Source organism: Malaclemys terrapin, chromosome 10 (assembly GCF_027887155.1).
Source record: "Malaclemys terrapin pileata isolate rMalTer1 chromosome 10, rMalTer1.hap1, whole genome shotgun sequence".
NCBI lineage: Eukaryota > Metazoa > Chordata > Testudines > Emydidae > Malaclemys > Malaclemys terrapin.
This window is the reverse complement of record NC_071514.1, coordinates 36,433,516-36,459,200: the sequence shown is the minus strand read 5'-3', so window position 1 is coordinate 36,459,200 and position 25,685 is coordinate 36,433,516. Positions and strand designations below refer to the sequence as shown.

Sequence of the window (25,685 nt, the reverse complement as noted above, 5' to 3'; positions counted from 1 at the left end):
GAAGTAATTACTAACAGAAACTGTGTAATTATGGGGGACTTTAACTTCCCGGATATAGATTGGGGAACAAACACTAGTAGCAATAACAGGGCTCAGATGTTCCTAGAAGTGCTTGCTGATCAATTCCTCCATCAAGTGGTAACTGAACCGACGAGGGGGGAGGCCATTTTAGATTTGATTCTAGCAAGTAGTGAGGACCTTGTTGAGGAAGTGGTAGTAGGGGACAATTTGGGCTCCAGTGATCATGAGCTAATTCGGTTTAAAATACATGGAAGGAGTAACAGAATTAAATCAAAGACTAGGGTTTATAATTTTAAAAAGGCCAATTTTAACAAACTAAGGGGACTGGTAAGGGAAGTGGATTGGGCAAACGTATTAATGGATTTAAAAGCAGAAGAAGCCTGGGATTACTTTAAGTTAAAGATGCATGAGCTGTCGGAGGCCTGTATTCCAAAAAAGGGAAAAAGATTACTAAGCAAGAGATTTAGACCGAGCTGGATGAGCGACCGACTCAAAGGGGCGATTAGGAAAAAACAGAAAGCGTTTAAAGAGTGGAAGAGGGGAGGGATCAGTAAGGAAATGTACCTAAGTGAAGTCAGAGAATGTAGAGATAGAGTGAGAAAGGCCAAAGGCCGTGTAGAGTTGGACCTAGCGAGGGGAATTAAAAGCAATAGTAAGAGGTTTTACAGCCACATAAATAGGAAGAAAGCAAAGAAAGAAGAAGTGGGACCGCTGAAGTCTATTGCCGGAGAGGAGATTAAAGACAATCTAGGCATGGCGCAATATCTTAATGAATATTTTGCATCGGTGTTTAATGAGGCCAATGAAGGTATTAGGGATACTAGCACCACTATAGAGGGGCACTCGGGATGGGGGATTACCGTATCCGAGGTAGAAACAAAACTTGAACGCCTTAATGGGCCTAAGTCGGGAGGACCGGACGATCTACATCCGAGAATATTGAAGGAATTGGCGCGGGAAATAGCAGGCCCGTTAGCGATAATATTTAATGAATCTGTAAACTCGGGGGTGGTCCCGTTAGACTGGAGAATAGCTAATGTGGTTCCTATTTTCAAGAAAGGGAAAAAAAGTGATCCGGGTAACTACAGGCCTGTTAGTCTAACATCTGTAGTGTGCAAGGTGTTAGAGAAAATTCTGAAAGAGAAACTAGTGGAGGACTTGGAGGGTAGTGGCAATTGCGATAAATTACAACATGGTTTTACGAAGGGCAGATCGTGCCAAACGAATCTGATCTCCTTCTTTGAGAAAGTAACGGATTTATTAGATAAGGGAAATGCGGTGGACCTAATATACCTGGATTTCAGTAAAGCGTTTGATACTGTACCCCATGAGGAATTATTGGTTAAACTGAAAAACATGGGGATCGATATGAAAATCCAGAAGTGGATAAGGAATTGGTTACTGGGGAGAATGCAGCGGGTTGTATTAAAGGGTGAACTGTCAGGTTGGAGGGAGGTTACTAGTGGAGTGCCTCAAGGTTCGGTTTTGGGACCCATTTTATTTAATCTATTTATAACTGACCTCGGAACCGATTGCAGGAGTGGGCTGATAAAATTTGCGGATGATACGAAGGTGGGAGGCGTTGTAAATTCGGAGGAGGACAGGGATATCCTGCAGGGAGACTTGAATGAGCTTGTGAATTGGAGTATCAGAAATAAGATGAAATTTAATAGTGAAAAGTGTAAGGTGATGCATTTGGGGATGACTGATAACAATTTTAGTTACAAGATGGGGACGCATTGGTTAGAAGTTACGGAAGAGGAGAAGGACCTAGGGGTTCTTGTAGACCGCAGGATGACTATGAGTCGACAATGTGACGTGGCGGTGAAAAAAGCCAATGCGGTCTTGGGATGCATTAGGCGAGGTATATCTAGTAGGGATAAGGAGGTCCTGCTTCCGTTGTACAAGGCGCTGGTGAGACCTCATTTGGAGTACTGTGTGCAGTTCTGGTCTCCCATGTTTAAAAAAGATGAACTCAAACTGGAACGGGTGCAGAGAAGGGCCACTAGGATGATCAGAGGAATGGAAAAGCTGTCGTACGAAAGGAGACTAGAGGAGCTTGGGTTGTTTAGTCTGACAAAGCGAAGGCTGAGAGGGGATATGATTGCTATCTTTAAATATATTAGAGGGATTAATACAAGGGAGGGAGAAGAATTATTCCAGCTTAGTACTAACGTGGATACCAGAACGAATGGATACAAACTGGCCGTGGGGAAGTTCAGACTTGAAATTAGACGAAGGTTTCTGACCGTCAGAGGGGTGAAATATTGGAACGGCCTACCGAGGGAAACGGTGGGGGCGACGGACCTGTCTGGTTTTAAGATAAAGTTAGATAAGTTTATGGAGGGAATGGTTTAATGGTAAAACATAGTAGTCAAGGAAAGCCAAGCAATGGTGGGTAAATAGTATAATGGCTAACGGGGTCGGGCTGGAGACTCTTGCCTATATGCTCGGGGTCTTACTGATCGCCACATTTGGGGTCGGGAAGGAATTTTCCTCCAGGGCAGATTGGCTGAGCCTCTGGAGGTTTTTCGCCTTCCTCCGCAGCATGGGGCAGGGATCTCTAGCAGGAGGGTCTCTGCCGATTGAAGTCACTAAAAACAGGATTGGGGACTTCAACAGCAGAGTCCAGGGAAGGGGTAGGGACGGTTTTATGGCCTGCAGCATGCAGGGGGTCAGACCAGATGATCATAATGGTCCCTTCTGACCTTAAAGTCTATGAGTCTATGAGTCTATGAAACGTCTCAACTGGACAATGTGTATGTTGATAGCAGCCATGGGTTCTTAGGCTTGAGTGATATTGTAGGATTGCATTGCCCTAAGTCAGGGGTCCACGAGTGCCATGGCACCTGCCAGGGCGTCTAAGTGCGCCCGCGTACTGGCTGGTGGACGAGCATCCGCCGAAATGCTGCCGATGCGGCTTGTCGGCAGCATTTCGGCAGCGACGCCTATTGACGTTGCCACTTGTCGGCGGCATTTCGGCAGATGCTCGTCCGCCGCCACAGTCCTCTGTGGCTCGTTGTCTGGCACCCGCCAGACGAGAAAGGTTGGGGACCACTGTCCTAAGTGAACCAGGTGCCCAAGAAGGACACAGAAGGACCCACCCAACTGGCAGAGGGAATTTCTTGAGGGCTCGGGATTGCAATGCTCCATTTCACAGTCCCAGAGCATATGTGAGTTTCCTGTGTGTATACGTGGCGGCTGGGACTCAGTCATACCTCCCAGCCTGAGGAGACAAACACGTGAAAGCTCTGCTTGATTTAGCATGCTAAAAATCACACTGTGGCCAAGATGCAACAGGCAGCTGCTCAGGCTAGCTGCCCAAGTACAATCCCACCCGACCCCTTGGGTATGTACTTCAGCAGCTAGCCCGAGCCGCCATCCGTGCCACTTCGGCTGCACTGCTATTTGTAGGCTGAGCTAGTGCACATCCATCTCCTGAACTGGGAATTACACCTCCCTGCTGCAGTGTAGATGTACTCTCCTGAGTTTGGGCTCATAGCCGGATCCAGAGAACATAGCCATACTAGCTTGCCCATGTGTAAGCATGCACACCTATGTCTTCCTTGCCCTGGGTTAGGGTGGCTGAGGACCCAAACAATGTTAAAGAACAAATGGAAAAGAAACCCCATTATTAAAGTGTTTTAAATAAACTGTAGAATACATAAAGGGCATCTCCTAAGTATATGCAGCATCATATTTATCTTCCTTTAGTGGAATGTAAACTTGGGGTCTAAAGTAGCTGATAGTTGCCTTTAACTGTACTTTCATTAGTTTAGGAGTCTTTAGGAATCTGCATTTTTATACATGAGTTTTTTTGGTTTGTTTGTTTTTCCCTCTCTTGATAGCATGCCGTTAAATCAACTGGGTGTTAGACTTTATGTAGAACGGTACCTGCTTCATTGGCTGTGTCTTTGCATTGCTTGGCTTTGTTCTGACTCTGAAATATAAAAAGAAAACATTGAAATTAAGCTCTTTCCATTTTCATATTTTTTTTCCCCTCAGGTCACAAAATCCCCCTGATAAAATATGACGTGTCTGTCCCTGCAAATAATTACTACTTAGTTTATTGCTATAAATCATCCCATTGACTTTGCATTATTCAAAGTAGGGGCCAGATCCGCAGCTGCTGTAAATAGTCATTGCTCCATTGACTTCAATATAGCTATGACAGTTTGACCAAGGGGAGGCCCTGGTCCTAGGTACTGCACTTGCAAAGACTCTACTTTCTTATTTTGTTTTAAAAAACAGTGTTTGCAGAATCTGGCCCCATTTTTGTTCCCACTGATAGATAACTTTTATAGAACGTTCAAAATACTGCCGTGTAACAGAAGTTTATAAATAGAAATAAATGGCAATTGAAATTCCTCATCTCCTCGGGTACCGTTCAGAGATAAGTAACCAGACTTTTTAAAGGAACACTGTCAAACTTTTACACTATGTTCTGAACGCTAACGTTTCCTGGCTGTTTCCAATAACACATTCATGATTTCAAGGCCAGAAGGGCCCACTGTGATCATCTAGTCTGACTTCCTGTATAACACAGGCCAAGAAATTCCCCCCAAAACTGTCCTAAACTGTTCGCTGTTGCTCTGCAGAGTTAAACAGCTGGTGTGTGTAAGTAAGTAAGTAAAAGTAGCCACCCTAGGACTGTTCTGGGTAAAATCCTAACCCCATTCAAGTCAATGGGAGTTTTGTCATTGACTTGAATGGGGCCAGGATTTCACCCACTATAAATAAAATCTAACTTGTGACTTGTGGAAGATTTTTGGAACACTGTGGGTATAAAATGCATATTTCTAATGCCATTTTTAGATTGCTCCTCCCCTCTCCCCTGCAAAAAAAGATGAGTTTGGATCTCTGCTTACGCTGCCCTGAATTTATGGAGAAAAAGAGAGTTAGTTTATTTTTTTTCCTCCATCTGCTTCATTGTAAAATGTTCTCATGAAAGGTTAGTAGGTTGTCAGCTAAACATGTAAGATGATGCAATGAGGGATTGAAATGTCTTGTTTTCAATTATTTATTTTCAAATTTGTAAATTCCGATGAAACTAAACTATCTACCAGGAGACAGTTTGATAAAGAAAGGGCATTTAATGCAAGGTACTGTACCTACTTTGGTTAACATGGGATCCAAAGGTGGAAACAGCAGATTAATATGTTTCAGACTTTTCCTTTCATTTTTATGAATAATTTGATTCAGGAAGAAACTGAATTTGCATTCTAATGATAGGCCATACCAATTGTCTCCCTAAATCTCTCAGCCTCCCATGCTTTTTAAAAACACAGGCAACTATGAACTTGTTCCAATTCTATTGATTGCTCAAAAGGCACAGCCTATCTGTGGAGGAAAATTTCCTAGTGAATTTTACAATGTTTATTAGAACAGAGAGCAGCCTCTGAAATGTGCAAGCTCTGATGCAAAGCGGATTGTCTATGAAAACTACAGAGCTGTCTGCTACCATTGCTTAAATAGCACAGTGGTTTCCGATACCTTTTCTGTTTGCTTTTGGTTGCCTGAAGCGCTTATCCTCTCGAAGGCCTGCTCAGCCTCGTCTGCATCCTTGCACTTCTGCTCGTAGGTCTTCTTCGACTGCATTAAAATAAATTCAAAAAAATGTTTTCTTTCTGGGCTAGATAACCCTCTCCACCCTGACATGGTCTCTTCTGCAGGCAAGGGGAACAAATCAGGCATTAGATTGGAACAATTTACATTTTAAAAACTTTTAAACATTAATTTAAATTTTAAAATTGAAAGGGGCACAATATTAAATTGATATAAGAATGGCCATACTGGGTCAGACCAAAGGTCCAGGTGCCCCAGAGGGAATGAACAGAACAAGTAATCATCAAGTGATCTATTCCCTGTCACTCATTCCCAGCTTCTGGCAAACAGAGGCTAGGGACACCATCCCTGCCCATCCTGGCTAATAGCCATTGATGGACCTATCCTCCATGAATTTATCTAGTTCTTTTCTGAACCCTGTTATAGTCTTGGCCTTCACAACATCCTCTGGCAAAGAGTTCCACAGGTTGACTGTGCGCTGTGTTAAGAAATACTTCCTTTTGTTTGTTTTAAACCTGCTGCCTATTAATTTCATTTGGTGACCCCTAGTTCTTGTGTTATGAGAAGGAGTAAATAACATTTCCTTATTTACTTACTCCACACCAGTCATGATTTTATAGACCGCAGTCATATCCCCCCTTAGGCGTCTCTTGTCCAAGCTAAAAAGTCCCAGTCTTATTAATCTGTCCTCATATGGAAGCCGTTCCATACCCCTAATCATTTTTGTTGCCCACCTAATCACAGATGGACATAAAAGAGAGAAGAAAAAGCAACCTGGATGCTGACATATCAAATGAGCAGAACACCAAGCAACCCGCTCCAACATCCCCATATGTGGTCCTGACACTAGTCACTGTAATTATTTATTTTATGACAGGATGCCTAGATGCCCTATTGAGCAGGGCACTGTACAGCCACACAGCTCTTCAGGGTAGGGACTGTTTCTCATTAAATGTCTAAATACTAGAGCTGGATGGGAATTGGATTTTCCATTTCTTGGGAAATTCTGCAATTTTGAGGGGGGAGGGGAAATGGAACAAAACAAAGATTGAAATTTCATGCAAAACAATAGTTAGAGGAAGAGAGAATATTGTTTTGGTTTGATAGAAATGTTTCTTTTTGATCAAAAGGAAACGCTTAAAAAAAGGCATTTTGATAAGGTCAAAGTTTCATTTAAACTATAAAGCTTCATTTTCAAAGAATCAGCATTTTCCAACAGAAAAACATTCCATCTGAAAACTTCCCACCAGCTCTACTGAATCCACAAGACAGACAAAGGGTAGGAGGGGAAATGACTTGCCCAAAGTACACACCAGGTGAGTTTCAGAACCAGAAGCCAGGTCTCCTGAGTCCCAGTGACCAGTGCCCTATCCAGTAGACCACACTGCCTCCCAGGCATCCTACAGGGTTAACCATGACCAGTTTAACACATTTTTAAATATGACATGCCCTGTCCACAGTAGGTGCAAGGTCCTGTTTAAAATGGTTGGTGGTTATTTGCATTGCAGTAGCATCTAGGTGCCCTACTCACAGACCAGGACTCCATTGTGCTGTACAAACACAAAACAAAAAGGCAGTTCTTCCTCCTGCCCCCCAGGAGCTTACAATTTAGGTAACAAGAAACACCAGGTGGGTATAGCAAACGTGGGGAAGCCTAACAAAACAATACTAATCAGCATGGTAGGCAGTAGCCTCAAAACACCAGCTGCCTATCTGTCATCAAGTTTTTTGTGGCATCGAGGAAAAGGAGAGTTGTAAGAAAGGATTTGAAGGAGAATAAGGAGTTAATTTTATGGATTTGACAAGGAGCACCTCCCATGGATAGAGGCAGCATGGCAGAAAGCACAAAGGTGCCTGGTTTGAAAACTGAACGAGTGGGTGATGGTAGCTGGCATCATTATCAGAGTGGAGTTTAAAACATGACCATTTTCCTAGTTCTAGACATGGCACTACTTAATCAACAGAGCTGCTCTCCGTGTTTATCCAGCGTTATAGATGCCAACCTCAGCCCAAAATAGGTTTTCCCTGCTTTTCACTCTAGTTAGCCCTCCAAAGTTAACAACTCCAGCAGAGGGCACTAAATTCCATTGTTGCTCATGCATCATCATCGTTGCCATCTAGTTCAACAGCTGAGCCAAATTCTCTCATCGTTTATACCATTGGAGTTGCACAAGTGATCCTCAGGTCGCACTTGGCCTGTAGAATCTTCATTGATGGTGATGATGCATGAGCCTGTAGGAATTCACTTGACTTTCAGATCCCCAGGCTGAGTAGGCCAGGCTGAATGGCAAAAAAAAAATCTTAGCCTGTAAATTTGTTGAAAACAGAAATAACGGTGGCAGTAACTCAAAGTTAACCCTCAAGGTGCTGTAAGAGACCTTTAACTAGGCGTGGCAGGGAAAACATGTTTCCATGTCTTAACCTTATGGCTTGGAAACACATACTCTTTACTTTATTTCATCATGTTCTTGACATTCCTTTAAGATATTGTCTGCAATGAAAATTTCACCCTCCCACCCTAATTTTCCTCCGTGTGCAACTGGATGAATGTATTATTAAACCACATAACTTACCTCCATTGTTTTCTTATAAAGGGACACCTTGCTCTTTTGCGCACGTTCCATTGCAATCTCGTACTGTAAGAAACACACAGGACTAAACATTTCTCCTTTTAGTGGCAGGATTAGAAGAGCAATTGTTTCACCATTTCTAAGAACCATGTTCCTGTGCAGAAAATGCCTTGATGTTGCTTTTGTAACTCACGCCCTTCTAAATGACACAGTGCAAAGCTAGGAAAAATTAATCCAAGATCATTTTGCTTCAGTGGCTTCCATTAATAGCCAAGAGGATATGTCTTCGTTTTCTCTACTTATCTGAAGAAGCTTAAATTGCATAACACCCAGTCACACTGTACATAAGCTTTGCCAGCCGAGTTCTGCGTAACAGCACAAGCCCTGGGATAGGATCTTGTGCTGCTGCTGCTGTGTTTGTGCAGTCAAACCAGTGCCCCACCTTGCTGAGTAAGGACTTCTATCCATTCCAAATGTGAGCATATCCTGTATGATTAATAACAGATCCCATTACCTCTGTCAAATGACTATATTCTACCTAATTTCCATGGGCATCAGCAGGTTAGCTTGAAGGGCATTGGCCCCACCTCCTCTTCTTCAATTTGACATGGTTTGAAATACCCAGCTCCAAGCTTAAAAACAAGAGCCTTTCCTATTCGGCAGCCAGACATGACTCTCATCCCATGACACAGTCTTTTTAACAGAGCTTGATCTGAACACAGATGGCTTTGTTTCAGATTATGAAATTTCAATATATGTAATGCTTCTCTCCCAACAGCCTTGGCTGATCACCAGAGATCCTAGTTTTCCATGATTAAAAAACCCCAAAATTCTCTGATTTTAAAAAAAAAATGGATTTCTAAGGTGGCTGCTGATTACTGCTGTAAGTGTTTAATCCCTTTTTTTAAATTTGGGTAAGAAAGTTACTTCTATAATATCCTGCCGGAGCACTAAAATATACTGCAATTGAAGTAGTAGCAAAGAGTTTGAGCCTTGTGTTGAACTCAATGTCTAGATCATCTCATCCATGATGTCAGGGAAATGCTGGGAATCAGGGTTTCTTCCCTGGAGAAGGTGGCGGGAGGAGGGGCATGGACGGCGGGTGTTGAAAGCTGGGGAAGGCTGAGCCTCCCCAAACAGCCTTGGGTGGCCCTGCCCATGCTCCGTCCCCAGGGCCCTTCCTGCTTCCTGGCACTGTGCTGTGGGGAGCTCTTTCCCCTGTGGCAGGGACTAATGGGGGCTGGCCTGTGCTCCAGGGCTGGGAGAGGCCACGTCGCCTGTCTGTCTGGTGCTCCAGGGCTGGGGGAGGAGTGATGACGGCCATGTGGGGGGACCCTCTGGGCTTCAGCAGGCCGGGTGGGGCCTCTGGCAGAAGGGGCAGGCCATGCAGGGGGGCTAGCCTCCCCGAGCCCAGGGTTCACCCGCCGCCCATGGGGAGGGGAGTCTAATTCTGCAGTCTTTAGACCTTATTCAAGCAAAACTCCCCCTGGTGCCAACAGAGGTGTTGCCTGAGTAAGGGCCAAATGGTGCAGTCCAGAATGCTGCTGTTGCAGAGCTAGCACAAAGACCCACACTGCTGTGTTTTGGGAGATCACCGGAAATGCTGGCATGGTTTGCTCTAGTGCTACTTTCTTGGCAGCCAGCCAATGGGTGACCGAAAGAAAAACCTGCAACCGACATGGAGAATCCAGAAGAGATCTTTGCCTTGCTCCCAGTAAAGGTTTCTCTTAAAGGCTTCCAATGCAGAACTATTTCAAAAAGATACAGCCCCTGTTTCCATGCAGCTCTCCAAGTAGTAAATGGGGTGGTGGAGAAGATAAATACTGATTCAAATATGAAACAGACATGGAATTGTGTCTAAATTGAATGTGCTTCATGAAGCAGCTGTGGAGCTTGAAAATCAGACAACAGCACTGTCAGAAACAGGATCATTTTTACCCACTCTGAAATTCTGGAGTGTTTCATTGGCTAAGTTCCCATCTGTGCTATAGAGATGATGAGGTTGGTGCACTTGGAACTACCTGGATTTGTCCTGTTTTGTTTTAAAGGGGCGTGGGATGTGGAAATTTTGCATGGCTGCCAAAAACCATCATTGTTTTCAGTGGCAAGGCCATGCCCTTTATTTATTTCCAGATAGAACCAGAGAGGGTGTAAAAATTAACATTGTCACTCGCTTAGCAGATACCTTGTTCAAAGGATGCTGAATTTGGGAGGATCAAAGGGAACGAAAGCTGGCTTGAACATAGCTGGGTTCTTTTAATACAACACCTCTGGTGAATACTAGATTCATATCATTTATCTTGTGGATTTCTAACACACTCATCACCTTATTACTTAGGCTTCATGTTCAACACAATGCACAAACTTTTGTTACTGCATCAATTTCAGTGTATTGCAATGCTCTTACAAGATTTTTACTGAAGCAACCTGCTTAGCAAGAGTTTTAAAAAGGGATTATATACTTAGGGCATAGCTACACTTGCAGATGTAGAGCACTGAGAGTTAAACCCGCCTTCGTAGAGCGCAGTAGGGAAAGCACTGCAGTCTGTCCACACTTACAGCTCCTTGCGTACTGGCGTGGCCACATTTGCGGCACTGGGAGCGGTGCATTATGGGCAGCTATCCCAGCATGCAAGTGACTGCAACGTGCTTTTCAAATGGGGTGGGGTGGAGCGTGACAGGGAGTGTGTTGTGTGTATGTGGGGGGAGAGAGAGTGGGGTTTTGGGGGGGCTGAGAGCATGTCAGCATGCTGTCTTGTAAGTTCAGACAGCAGCAGACCCCCCCCATTCTTCCCCACACCTCTCTCTCACAGCATTCCACACTAATGGCTTGCATGCCGGCTGTCAGAAACAGAGCTTTGAAAGGGCATTTCCGCATTCCTACAGGAGTTCAAAACAATGACAAGAGTGGCCACTTGACTTAAGGGGATTATGGGATGTTTCTGGAGGCCGATCACAGTGCAGTAACCCAACCCCTTATTCACACTGACGCCCGTGCGTTGTAGCCAAGGCACAGCAAACGTTATTCCTCTCGCCGAGGTGGAGTACCAGCAGCGCTGTAGCCGCGGAGTCAGAGCGCTCTACGTGCCTTGCCAGTGTGGACGGGGAGTGAGCTAGGGCGCCCGGGGCTCCTTTATTGCGCTGTAACTCGCAAGTGTGGCCAAGCCCTTACAGGAATAAGAATAGCATCTGCAGTTACATTAGCTAGAAAGTGACAAGGGCTCTCAGTCTTCATAGGTTCAGAGCATTATCTCATCACCAGCTGTGATCACAGAGAGAGAGAGAGAGAGATTCACCCCAGTATCAAGTTAGCTAGGAGCCTGGGTGGAAGGGGGCGATTATCGTGCATTGAAACATCCATAGCACACTGCTGGAGACAACCTATCTGAATAAATGGGCCATTGGTCTGACAATTCTTATATTTCCTCACCTTTTTTCGTTGCTCCTTCTGTCTTTCTCTGAAATCCTCTATTCCTTTCAATTCATCCTTCAGCATCAATGCCAGTTGGATATGAGAGTTTCCAACATTTTCAATTTCTAAGGCAGATGAGAATTTATAGACAGTCAATGAAAAGGCCTCTAATAAATACAAAGTCAGGTTTTTCAGCATGTATTTACTGGGAGGTGGCATGAATGTATTACTTACATGCACCTGGCAGTCTCAGAAACTTAAGGAGGGCTTTTTTTATTCAGATTGTTGTATTATCTCATCAATTAATGGAGGATAGGACTCATCACAATCCCCTTGATGCCTGCAACATACATGGGGCCAGAACTGCTGCTGTTTGTGACACTTGCCAGGAGAATGTAAATAGAAATACTTTTAGCTGGCCCCCTTTCACTTCTTCATATTCCCACCACGCACTTCCAATCTTTCCCCTTTCTTTTTAAGGGCTCTCGCTCTTCCCCCTCCATGTCTCCCTATTGACCCCAGGTTTTTTTATCCACATTGTGATCACCTTCCCACCCATCACACTGCTTGACATCAGTCTCTCTTGTCAGCCACTTCCCAATTACAGTCAGGCTTGTCCCAGCACTATCATCCAATTAGGGGGGCTGAAAATGGGCAGGGTTCAGTAGAGATGGAAATATCTTACTCTTGAAATTAAATTTTAAAATGTCTGGCCAAGATTTTCAAAAATACTTAGTGATTTTAGGGTGCCCAACTTTGAGATGTCTTGAAAAGGGCCTGTTTGTCAGAAAGTGCTGAGCACCCACCTTTCTGAAAATCAGGACCTTTCAAACCAGGAGTGACCTTAAATCTCTAGCCACATTTGAAAATCTTGGCCTCTTTATCTAAACTGTAGGCAGTGTGTGCAACTGCACCGCCTCATTGTATACTAGGTAATTATACTATTATGTCTTAGGGGTGTAAAAACTTTAGCATTTAGCCCTTGGTGCACAAGAGAGTGCATATTCCGCTGTCTTGATGAGCCTGGGGCTTAGATGAGGGTTAGTCGTCTGTGCCCAAACCAGGTAAGACTGAGCAAGTGTTGGGGAAGCAGCCTAAAAAGTTGGCAAAAATTCCATCATTACCCCTAACTAGGGGAGTGCGGCCACAGTCTGTAGCACAGACGAACAATCTGAGTGTGTTAGACCCTGGAGTGTCTCTGTGTGTCCAGGTTGTGACCATGGCGAAGGGTGCTTTCTGCCGACTGTGCTGGTGAGATGGGTGTGCCTTTGCTTACTGTCATTCATCTGGGGGGATCTGAAGCACCTTACAACTGGGGGGTGTATGACAGCCACCATTTTACAGATGAGTGAACTGAGGTATAGAAAACTAAACATCCTGATTGCTGGAGATGCTGCCTTAAATAATTTGTCCAAGGTCACACAGCAAATTAGTCTGCTAGGGGTCACTCATTGGCCAGCTGGTCCTTTCTGATTATGTTTCAGCCATGTGTGGTCAACTCATTGGTGCGGGGTTGGGATCCTGTTTCCAAAAAGAGGAGGAAATCCCTTCCCTTATTAAGGGGTTGGGCTGGGAGGGGAAGCATAGTTCTCAGTGCAGAGACCTGAGGACCTAAACTGGAGATGGTTTTAAGGCTCTTTGGTTTCTTAGGAATTCAGGAGGAAGGGGGGTAGCAAAGGAATTGGGATGGCAGCTTGGCTGTTCCTCTGCTAGTGGATTATAGTGGGTACAGTGCAAGCTGTTGGGGAAAGGGCATTTGGACTAAATGTGGAGCTACTGAGGAGGATTGTGATCCCTGTGAATACCCATCTCTGTATATTGTGGATTAGAGTAAAGGGTGTAAATAATGGGCAGTAAAACACTTGGAATAGAAAATCCGTCTTCCTCAGTGATGGCTTGGCCCCAGGACAAATCAGCCATCCATGAAAGAACCCCCACAGGGATGGGAAGGCGGATATAAACTTACGTTGCTTTAGGACCTCGAATGCTGCCTTCAGAGTGCTGAGAAAACAAACACATACTTATTGGTATAATGTCCTAATGACAGACTGTGAATCTAAAAAAAAAAAAAAATTACACTACCAGACCTTTACCCTCAAAGAAACACAAAAATAAATAAAACCTTTAATAGCCCTATCAAAAAAAATTGACCATGCAAATGGGCGAGAGATTACATTTATGGGTTATCATTAGGCCATGCAATCAAATGCTTCATGAAGCAGGGAATTAAAGACTTCTGAACTCCTGGTGCACTGGACTGTTTAACCCCTTAGTATTCGTTATTACACGTGTTAATATTAACTTGTCTATACCAATGTCTTGGTGAGAACATGAATACAGGGAAATACAAATGACCAGTATAACTGATATTTGGAATAGTAGTCCAGAAGAGGAGATCTCTGAGGACAGAGATAAGTAAGACCTCTGTAGTCAGAGATCAGTGCTAGTATATCTTGTTTTTAACTCCTTAGTAATCCTCACAGCAGGAGCAATGCATTGGCTGTATAACATTACCTCCCTCCTGCACTTCTGTAGCACCCCCTTGTGGTACTGTCTCCAAATTCTTTAAAGAAACCAAATTAAGACCAATGGTTTTCAGAGCCTTACACTCTAGGGATCTGAAATCATGGACCATACAGTGGCTTTTCACAGTTGCACAGTGCAGTATGAATAAGCTCCACCACCAGCCGGAGCCCTCAGCACCAGGCCATGAAATACAGGTGAGACTAGCAAGACAAAACATTACACTGGTCAATATGAGCAGTCAAATGGAGCTGGGTCAAAGTAAGAGGTGGGGCCTTATAATGGTGTTTCACAGGGGGCTGGCAAAGGCAGTAGTCTATTGTCTCTTGTTGTCCTGGGTTGAGTAAATGATAATCAGTCAGGCAGATGAATAGGGAACAAGCTGCAAACGTTTTAATGAAGCAGCAGAAAGAACAGTAAAGAAGTAGAGAAGTAATTCAGAGAGAGTTGCCATAGGCATAGTGGGCACTCCCCACTTCTGTTGCAGCATTGCTGCTCCAATTGCACACAGGTCTGAAGAGCCTGGTCACCAGTGGTTTTACTGGGGGCTGTATCGTGAATTTAGAAGGTAATCTTTCCAGGGCATGGACTGTGTGACCTTCCAAAGGTCTGTACAGGGGCTTGATAAAGAGAGAGCCTGATATGGCCCGTGAGAGGGGAAGAAATATTCAGCCAAGCTTGTGAGTTGAAATACTCAATGGCTAAAAACAATGTTTTGCCACTGAGGGAGTGGGGAGGGATGTGTGGCCCTGCCAATCCCTGGGGGACAGAGATCTATGAGGAAGTCATGTACATCCTGGGCCACCCTAGGAGGCCAGAGACACACATACGAGAGCCCACATTCTCTGTGATACTTTGGACGAGGTGCAGGCTCCTGATGGCAGCCTGGCTTCCAAAGAAGTGTTCCTGCAGGCACCTGGCTCAAAACCCACACTTTGTACCCCGTCTGATGCAGCCTCCTGCCCTCTCCAATACTGATGCTTCCTGTGGGAATTCCAGATGCTCTTCCTTTGGCTGAGACTTGGAGCTGTGTTTAAAAACATTCTAGGCATGGCCTTCACATCAGTTTTAAAGAGAAAGCAAATCCCTGGCTTCTGCCTTGCTGCACTCAGGTTTCATGTTAAAAACACCACCACCACCACACGCAATCTTGGCAGAGCTGGTGCTGAACTAGCCAAGTGGTAGCCCTCATCCTGTCATGTCAGCATCTCCAGTGCATTTAGCATTGACTGCTTCAAACATGTAATCCAGTCCTGGAGCAGAGGGGTTGCTATTTTCAGTCCTTGGGTGGACTGTATTTGTTAAGCACCACTTGAAGGTAGCTATCGACACCTGGGCAACAATTAGGTTTGCTTCATCACATAGACCTTCATTCTACTCTTGTATGGATGCATGCAGCTCTCAATGACTTCAGTAGTGCACAGATCCAAGGGCAGAAACTGGGCCTGCTATTGGAGAATTTCCCTTAATACAATCTGCTTGTGCTACTGGACCTGAGGCTGTCATCTTTAAAGATCTGCTGCCTCCCCATTCTTTATGGCACATGCTTAGCCAGAAGGGCAAGAAGTATAGTCTATATACTGTATGCCCTTCCAGAGGGGCCTGTTTAGGGTTTAAATTGGACATAAAGCAGCAAAGAGAAATAGGACCCTTTTTCAGGTCTTGAAGCACCCTCGTGGACTCTTAGGGGAAAAATATAAAGGGAAATGGACACCATCAAAGACATGAAAACCTTGAGTCTTGATTCAAAATTTGCTAGCACGGCTACCTGTAAAATGTGTGAACAAAAAGCCTTTCAGCCAAAAATGATCAATATACATCTTATTTTCAAACTGTTTCAGCTTTTTGTGTGTAAACCTACAAAATATTTTCCCTGAAATGAGTTATGAATTACTGGTGGCTCTAAACAAAAAATCTTTAAAGGCTTGAGTTGGTGCTCTCAAAATCCTCTGCTGTAAAAGCGGGCTCCAAGCCGGCATGCAAAAGCTTGTGACTCTCCTTGGATCATTAGGATATAACATAAAAGACTGAATGTCTTTTAAAATATGCTCCTTTGTTGTTGTGAAGGTGCCCTTGGATTTAATTTTGTCCCTGTGTTCCCAAATATGTATAACTTGGCTGGTGCAAACTGAAACTTGGAGCATAAGGGCTCAGAAATGAAGGAGTCTTTTTACCCAAATTTGAAATCAAATAATAAATTGAGTACAGTGGGTGGCTTATCCATTTTTGTTCTAGATGATAGGATTGGGATTTTTTTAAAAAAGTAAACATAACTTACAATACAAATTGGCCCTTGCTTTTGCATATATCTTGTAGTGAGGGTGGGGCACTTTATTAGATACCTCATCAGAGTAACATACAAATATTGATATAAAAAACAAACCCAGGACATTTACTGTTTGCACATGCTGTTTGCACTGCATGTTGATCTATCATTTCCAGAGTTTTTTCCTGGAGCCTGAGGTGTCAGTTTCTGCCAGATGTAGTTAAATTGCTGTATTGGATACTGAAGAAAGATACAATCTCAATACCAGGGGAAAAGGAGTTTAGTCCTTGAAGTGGTCTATGCTATCAGAGTGGTTTATGAAAGGAAGCCAGATGTTGTAATTTACTTTCTTCTGTGGGCCCTTTGAGTGGAGGAGGGTTAGTCTGTCTTCCAGTAAGCTGAATAATGCCCCTGGCTACAAGCAGATGGGAGTAACTGAATCTAACCTTTTTTGTGGGGTTTGGGGGAATAGACATGCACATAAACTTTGTAAACAGATAGGACAGAGAATAGGTAGATCAAATTTTAGGCCTAAGAACCTTCAAATATCTCTTTAATCACTTGAGTGCTGCCCAATATACCAGGTACAGTCCTGTGTATCAGCTATGTATCACCTTCTGAAGCTCTGACATATGGATGGAACATCTCATTCCAGAACACCAGGATGTAGCTGTGAGGGTGAAGGAAAGTATCCCATTTGGTAGAGAAGTATGTGTGAGATGCTTGTAATTTAATTTTGCTAATACTCTTGAATGCATGGTATCTAAATAAAGCGTCTCATTTCCAGGGGCGGCTCTATGTATTTTGCCGCCCCAAGCACGGCAGTTAGGTAGCCTTCGGCGGCATGCCTGCGGGAGGTCCGCCGGGACATTCATCATACCTGCTGCCAAATTGCCGCCAAAACCGCGGGACTGGCAGACCTCCCGCAGAAATGCCGCCAAAGGCCGCCTGACTGCTACCCTCATGGCGACCAGCAGGCCGCCCCCAGCGGCTTGCCGCCCCAGGCACATACTTGATGCGCTGGTGCCTGGAGCCGCGCCTGCTCATTTTAGAGCCCCTCTCCATGTGGGTGTGATTTCCTATTGAGATTTGTAATGTTTTTGTTTTGATGTCTGTGGGGCTGGGGATACCTCAGTTTTAGTCCCGTTGAACAAAATTCATTGTCCCCACATACACGTTTTTAAGGTGGGGTAGAGGGAAGTGCCACTATTTTAAGTCAGGAGGGCTGTTAAACTAAGTTACAGGCAAAGCATCAGCCTTCGTCTTGAACCTCCCCACAGCAAGCCCGCTTGCTGGCATCCTTGTGAAATGTCTATAGAAATGTATTGTGTGTAATTAAAGCCTTGCACTTAGTCAAGCATGGATTTAAAGACCCAGTTTTCATATGAAACTTTGGCAGAGAAATGAAGGGGCTGTATTTGGGGTTAGAGTCAAGGGAGCTGTGGCAGATGGAGCAATAACCAAGCACCAACTTCAGGTGATTTTTGCCATCTAGTGGCTGAAACCTTTTTCTGTTAATCAGGCTACAGATGTCCTAGAGATTTCATTCCTTACAGTATTCTTAAGACTTTTAAAATATTCAGCACGCTGTTGAAAGAAGTAAGTGTTTTCTGAAATATTTTGAAATGAGCACATTAAAAACATGAGCATTGCTTTTCCTGGGTACTTACATATGGTGATTGCTTCCTGAGCATTTCTTTCCTAGATGAGCTTATACCTTGTGTGGAAATATGAAGATGCGGGATATGGAGTAGGGAAGACTTTCACTATAATTAATAATAATACCTGGCTCTTATATAGTGCTTGTCATCAAAGTGCTTTACAAAGGAATGAAGTGACTTGCCCACAGTCACCCAGCAGACCAATGGCTGAACCAGGAATAGAACCCAGGGCTCCTGAGTCCCACTCCATTATTTTATACATTAGGCAACACTGCTTCCCCTTGTAGCTTTCTTGACTGGATAGACATTGCAGGGATTGATCACTTGAAAACTGACCCTGGTTTTCTTCCATCAGGGCCTGTTCTCTTTGCTGCCCCACCCTCTCAAGGGTGGCCCTTGTTTGGTGCCTAATTTCCCATGAACCAAATGCAACTGCTGAGAAGAATTGGATCAGATTATAAATCTATTTTCAATGCAAAGTATCCATTGATCAGAAGTAGGATTTTGTACTGGGATGTGGGATGGCGATCCTTAAAACCAAGCTCTGTCCCTTATTTTTCATACAGATGTCCTTTGTTTCCTTGAAGGTAAGGTGACTGCCCTGCAGCCTTTCTACTCTCGTCCTTTTGCCTTATCTGCTGTTAAGCAGAGAGAGAGAGAGAATGCTTTATGGATCTAGTCCGCACTAGAAAATGTCATACCTGTTCTCCAGCAAAAGTGCAGTTGCACCTGCACTAGCAACAATGTGCTGTTGATGGGATTCAGGGTGCTTTCACCACTGTGTCATGAAAGCCTGGCTTCATGACAAAGTGATAAAATCACCTGCATCCTCTCAGTGCTGGTGTTTGCACCCTTGCTAGCACCAGTGCACGCTGTTGTGAAACAGCTACAAAATGTTCTAGTGTATACTAGACACACTTCCTGTCGCTAGCAACCCAGCTCCCTGATTAGCTTCTCCTGAAGCCCCAACCTCTCACTCTTTCTGCTCCACGTCTTTTTTTCTATATCCACTAACATTTTTTGTCTGTGCTGTTTTTTACCCCTGCCTGCCCACTAAAGTGTGTTCAGCTGCACGTGAATGAGCTGTGGCTCAAAGCACCAGCTTCCTTCCTCAGTTGTTAAAGGAACAGTATATCTCAAGAAACGCTGGGCTCAGACTTGGATCCAGCTGAAAAGTGGAATGTTTGCTGTGTCAGTTTGAGTTTTTCTGAATGTCTTGCTCCCTCCCTCAAGCTCAGAATAGCCTAACACAGTAATTTATGAAGTGCCTTTACTATTGATATACAGGAAGATAAAACAGTGACTCTTCTGACAGGAAAACCACAGCTTATATTTTCCTTCGCTTAGTGAATAGGAGTGGAAAATACCATCGCCTCAATCATATTTATTATAAATAACAGCAACACGATACACCATGTTCTCTTTATAAAAAGTGTGGCTTTTTCAAAATGGAGAGTGAAACCATTGCCTCTGCTATGCAGACTCTTCAGCCCTAAGGAGAACACTCCCCACTGGCTGTTGTACTCTGTGCCCAGGGTGAAAGTAACTTAACAGACTTACCAGTACACAGGGTGGCCAGGGTCCTGGGCAAGGTGGAGGGGGGGAGCAGTTCTGGGCCCCTGGAAGGGGCGGTGCCTCCGGTGGAAGGGGCAGGGCTGGAGCCAGACTCCCCCAGCTAGCCCTTCAGTGCTGCCCGGCCCACACCGCTCAGTGCTCCGGTGGCAATTTAAAGGGCCCTGGGCCCTTTTTAATCACTGGGCCCCAGGGCAGCTGTCCCTTTTGCTCCCCACCCCCCCATCAGCGGGTTCAAGAAACCTAAATTGTCCCATTACTGACTTTTGCTGAAGGAAGACAACTTGTTTATAAGTACTTACATGGGGAACAAATATTTAAAAATATATCTTCAATCTAGCAGAGAAAAGAACAACATGATCCATTGGTCAGATGCTTGACAAATTCAGACTGGAAATACTACATAGATTTTAACAGGGAGGGTAATTAACCACTTGAACAATTTACCAAGGATCATGGTGGATTCTCCATCAGTGGCAATTTTAAAATAAAGACTGGATGTTTTCTAAAAGATGTGCTCTAGGAATTATTTTGGGGAAGTTCTATGGCCTGTGTTAGACAGGAGGTTACATTTTCTGGCCTTGGAATCTATGAATTAAAACCTAGTTTAGTCCAAATATTGGTAGATTAGAACCAAGCCAGATGTTAACCATGGCCATTGAAGGAAGAGAGGGGATTGATATTTAACTGGTCTCCTGATATGTAGCTGGGACTAATTCACCTGGGGCACAGAGGTGAAAGTAAACTGGTACGGTCCTGTATGGCATACCGGTAAGAAAGTGGCCACCGGTACACAGCCAACTATACCAGCAGGGCCGCTGAATGGGGGGGGGAGCAAAAGGGGCAGAACTGCTCCCCCCACACACACCTTGCCCAGGACCCCGGCCGCTCTGTGTACCGGTAAGTCTGTTAAGTTACTTTCACCCTGGGCACAGAGTACAACAGCCAGTGGGGAGTGTTCTCCTTAGGGCTGAAGAGTCTGCATAGCAGAGGCAATGGTTTCACTCTCCATTTTGAAAAAGCCACACTTTTTATAAAGAGAACATGGTGTATCGTGTTGCTGTTATTTATAAGAAATATGATTGAGGCGATGGTATTTTCCACTCCTATTCACTAAGTGAAGGAAAAAATAAGCTGTGGTACCTCTTTCATTACAAATTAGGCACTGATCCCACCACCCAAACAGAAGCCTCTGAAGATGTTGAAATGGTGTTGACGCAAAACCAATCCAATGTGTGACTTCTTTGGGTAAGGAATGTCCTGCTGTCAACTGACTATCCAGATAGATAATGACCTTGAATGGGTGAATAGTTTTGCCATCTACATGCAGCGTTGACAGGTTATTGGTTTCTGTTTTATAAGGCATGTATAACTTTGGTTTTATCACCATTGAACTTAAGTCCCATAGATTCTGGCAGTTTTTCACAGCTCTTCCAGCATTAGCTGTAGTTGGTCAATAGTCTCTCCAAGTAAAGCATCATCATCTGCATACTCGAGATCCTCTAAAGATGAATCTTTAAATTTCACGCCTCCTACTTTGGCTTCAGTCAGCTTTGTAATCAGACAGTCGATCTTTATCAGTGATGATTTTAAGTTTTCTTCAGGTAACTGATAAAAATGTTAAATAGTATAGGTCTAAGAACTGATCCTTGCAGGACCCAGCTGAAAACACACCTGTTCGGTGATGGTTCGCTGTTTACAGTTACATTTTGAGACCTATCAGTTAGCCAATTTTTAACCTATTTAATATGTGCCATGTTAATTTGATATTGTCTTTTAGTCAGAATATCATGAGGTACCAAGTCAAATGCCTTACAGAAGTCTAAAAGTTTATTATTATATTACCTCAACACTATTATCTTTAATCAAACTTGTAATCTCATAAAAATCATTAGTTTGACAGGATCTATTTTCCATAAATCCATTTTGACTGGTATTAATTGTATTACTCACCTTTAATTCTTTATTAATTGAATCCAATATCAGCAGTACATTATCTTGCCTGCAATCAATGTCAGATTGACAGACCTATAATTACCCAGGACATTCCATTTACCCTTTTAAAAATATTGATACAACATTAGCTTTTTCCCAATATTCTGGAACTTCCCCGGTGTTCCTAGACTTGTTGAAAATCAACATTAGCCATCCAGCAAGCTCCTCAGATAATTCCTTTAAAAAGTCTTCGATACAAACTATCTTTGCCTGCTGACTTAAAAATGTCTGACTTTAACATCCTCATGAGATACTAGTGAAATGGAAGGAGTGATAGCCTCCTCATATGGTATGACTACAACATTTGTTTTTTCTTCAATAAATATTTCTGTTTTGTATTTAACACTTCAGCATCTTTTGAATTATTATTGATAATTCTACCATTTCCATCTACTAATGATCTAATGAACCAATACCAATACCATTGTTAAGATTCTTTTTGTTTCTAATACACTTTAAAAACTCCTAAATGTCTCTAACTCTGCTGACCATAGATATCTCCTATATCTGCTTTCACTTCCCCTCTAAGCCAGGTCAGTTTTTAAACCAATTCAGCCTTCTTCCTTGATTGTGGGATTGTGGCTTTTGGGGCATCTAATAAAGTGTTCTTAAACAACTCCCAACTATCATTTACATTTTTCTGATTAAACTCTTCCCCCCAGCTGATGTGGCTCAGAAGTGTTTTCAGCATTGTGAAACTGGCCCTCTTAAAGCCCCAAATACATATGTTACTGGTCTGGACTTTATTCTGTTTGCACTTCACAATGTGATCAAGTCATGATCAACTGTACCTAAGCTACCATTTTTAGTTCTGTGATCAGTTCCTCTATATCTGTCAAAACAAGGTCTAATATAGAATTTCCTTAAGAAACTATCATCAATAATATTTAGAAATTCCAAGGATGTTTTACTACTGGCAGCATTTTAATTCCAACATGTGTCACTCAAACTGAAGTTCCCCTTGATCATGCAGCTTTTGTTCCTACACATTATAGATAGGTGCACAAGGAAGTGGTCATCCTTTTCCCTAGTGTAGTTTGGTGGTCTGTAGCAAACACCAACTAATACCCTATCTTGTGCTTTATTTGTTAGGACATTGATCCATATTTGGTCAAGGTCACTTCCTTGTGAGTTGCCAGTGACCCGGAACAGGTAATGCCATTTTTGACCTAGTGCCACTCTTTTTTCTTCCCTTCCCCCTTTTTCCCACATGATCCTTCCTAAATACGTTATAACCACTGATTTTAACATTCCAGTCATGTGACTCATCCCACCAGATTTCAGTAACACCAAGTAGATCAAATTTGTACTCATAAATAAGCAATTCCGATTCCTTTTGTTTGTTACCCAGGATCTCGGAATTGGCTTATATAGGCAATTAAAGAATTTTCGCTTCGTGTCCTTCGGTTCCTTGGCTTAATTTTGTTCTCAATAGTCAAGGTATCCTCTTGCAAAGTCTAAGGCTGTAGCATGGTTTGGGAAATGAGTTAAAAGGCTGTTTGTTTTGTCCTATGTATTATGAATCTGGAGCTATGTCCACACTGCAAAAAGAGGTGTGTTTTTACCTGGCAATAGACCTAACTAACTTTTGCTGATATAATAATGTTATGGGTGTGACTATTTGTATGCAATTTGTATATCTGCAAAACCCTTAACATACACCCTATTATACCAGCAAACCCCCATTTTGATGGTACAACTCAGGAAACTGGTATAAGCACAGTTCTGCCGGCATAAGCTGTGTTTATACTAAGAGGGTTTCCCAGTGTAGCTATACTAGCAAACCTTTTATAGTGTACACTAGACCACACTGGGGAAAAAGCACAGAAAACTTTTATCTCCGTGCAGCTAGTTGAGGTCAACCCTATATCCCACACATGGGATTGACCAAACTATGCCAGGTTAAAAACTACGTTGGGGAACTAGGCCCTCAGTAGGAGAGCTTAGTCAAGACCAAATCTTATGTCAGGTTAGAACATACAGTTAAAAAATTTGGAGACCAATTTTGCTAGTTCCTTTAGGTGTATTATGATCCATCATAAATTTAGCAAAGACTTTGCCTCTGATGCCAGGATGCTTAGTCGTATGCAAAGTATAAGAAAATGCAAACACCCTCAGAATCACCTATGACATTTGTATCATAAAGTTAAAAACAAAATAAGGCAAGTAACATAATGGCTTTAAACATATAACCAAGAGTTTTAATTCATTTTTATTTAGGTAGGTGGTAAATCCTTTAATCAAACCCATAATGAGAGCCATGAAAATATAGGTTAGTTGAAAGTCCACAACTTTTCAACAGGTAACTGAGACTGAAAAAGGTACACTTCATTCCTTAGTATCTTCAACAAGACCCACATTCCTACACCAGCCTAACAATATCTAAACTACAAAGGGACCTATGCAGCATAACCACTTCCGCCCTCTATCGTCTGACAGCTTCTCTCTGCCTCATTTCATGTCAAATCTAATCTAGTCATAGATCCTGCAATGGGATCATCCATACACATGGTCCCTTACTCTTTCATAGAGTCCTGCTGACTTCAAAGTACAATGTGCAGACCCTTTCAAAGATCAGGGCCTTAGAGTGGAGAATAAGAGCTCTGCTGTAAAGTGACCATGCAGGGAAGCAACTTTCAAAAATGATTTGAGCTGCAAATCAAAGAGCAACTTGTTGACGTTCACAATACGGAAAAATTCAACACGACCTGTATTGTTCTATGTATGTTCTTATACTGTGCTTATCAACAGAGTATCTGAGCTTCTTCCTTTGTTCACCATGTATAAATATAGCACATCTTTCAAAGTCTGTTATGAATTTTGCTTTGTATTTGTGAGACTCAAGTATATGCTCAGTGCAGGATTCTCACTATTTTAAGCACTGAGGAGAAGTGCATGGCAGAAGTGGGTTTGCAGGCATGTCCCTTCCCTGGTGGCAGAAGAGGATGGCAGAATAGGAAAGGGGGAGGAAAAAAGAGGGGAGATAGCATACACATGAGAAGAGACAAGGAAAGGAGAAGCAGCGGCATGAATGTCTGAAAATCAGGCTCTCCAACTCATTTGCTCAGTGTAACTCAGTGGTCCTGGTGCCACTCAGAGCCAGGGAATACTCCTGAGCTCGAGCATGGAGCCACTTTGCAGCACAAAAGGACTCTTTCCCTTAAACACAAAGGACACAAGTTTGGCTGTGAATCAGCCATAATGTGTCAAGGCAGCATAACTGTGCACATGTCACCCAACCAGGACAAGGGCAGTCTAGCCTGGTGGTCAGGGTGAGTGTCAGGAATCAAGGACTAGGGTCAGAAGCTGGAGCCAAGGGTCAAGCAGCAGGTCAGGAACTGGAGCAAGCAGAATAGCAGGCAAGGAGGAGTCAAGGCAGGGGAAGGCAGAGGCAAGGCTGGATGTAAGCACCTAGGTCCAACAGTACTAGAACCAGGTACCACAGGAGCAGGCACAGTGGTGGGCATGAGCATTGAGCAGCCAGCAAGCTGCTGCTGGCTTATGAGTGGGCCTGCTGGCCCCTCCAGCCAATCAGGTAGCCTGCAGCAGGCCAGCTGTAGTGATGAGGCTGCCTGGAGACTAGCTCAACTGCAGGCCCTGATTCCTAACAGCAAACTACCATTGAGCACTTGCAAACTCAAAGTAGCTCATTATTCAGTTGAAAAACCCTGCAGTTTTAAAAAACCTTTGTGGACATCCTTTCCCAGTTGTGTGAAACGTATGGATGTGTTTCATATCTTTGCCACTTTTGCCCAAATATGACAATCTGGTCTCTCAGGCTTCAGAGTGATGTTCAAGTCCAAAGCCTGGAGAAAGTTAAAAGTCCTAAACCCGTCATCTCTCCTCCCCCATCTAACATTCATGCAGATGAGACTATGACTACAAATTTAGGTTGCAGACATGCAAATATCTCAGGCTTTATTTTAATTAAAAGCTCTTTAAACCTTGACTGTACTTGTACTGATATACCCTATTCCTCCCTTTGAAGTTCTGGTCTGGTGGCCTCTTTTTCCAGTTCTTTCACTAGGACCTCCCAACCCCTTGCATCCCAAATGCACAAATGATGGGAGGTCCCAAAGTACACTGGAGGATAAAGGTGA

General features: G+C 43.5%; 1 protein-coding gene across 3 annotated transcripts in view; it reads right to left on the bottom strand.

Moving 5' to 3' along the window:
- PSTPIP1 (proline-serine-threonine phosphatase interacting protein 1) overlaps window positions 1-25,685 on the bottom strand; it is a 91,020-nt gene that overhangs the window by 21,119 nt on the left and 44,216 nt on the right. For 2 of the 3 annotated variants that reach the window (XM_054041021.1, XM_054041022.1), the window contains exons 4-8: window positions 13,535-13,569; window positions 11,587-11,693; window positions 8,160-8,222; window positions 5,515-5,613; window positions 3,916-3,961 (exon numbers count right to left, since the gene is read on the bottom strand). In XM_054041021.1, coding sequence (XP_053896996.1) covers window positions 3,916-3,961; window positions 5,515-5,613; window positions 8,160-8,222; window positions 11,587-11,693; window positions 13,535-13,569 — 350 coding nt within the window. Of the gene's footprint in view, window positions 1-3,915; window positions 3,962-5,514; window positions 5,614-8,159; window positions 8,223-11,586; window positions 11,694-13,534; window positions 13,570-19,578; window positions 19,643-25,685 lie in introns of those variants that run through there. The other variant, XM_054041023.1, reaches the window with a different exon arrangement.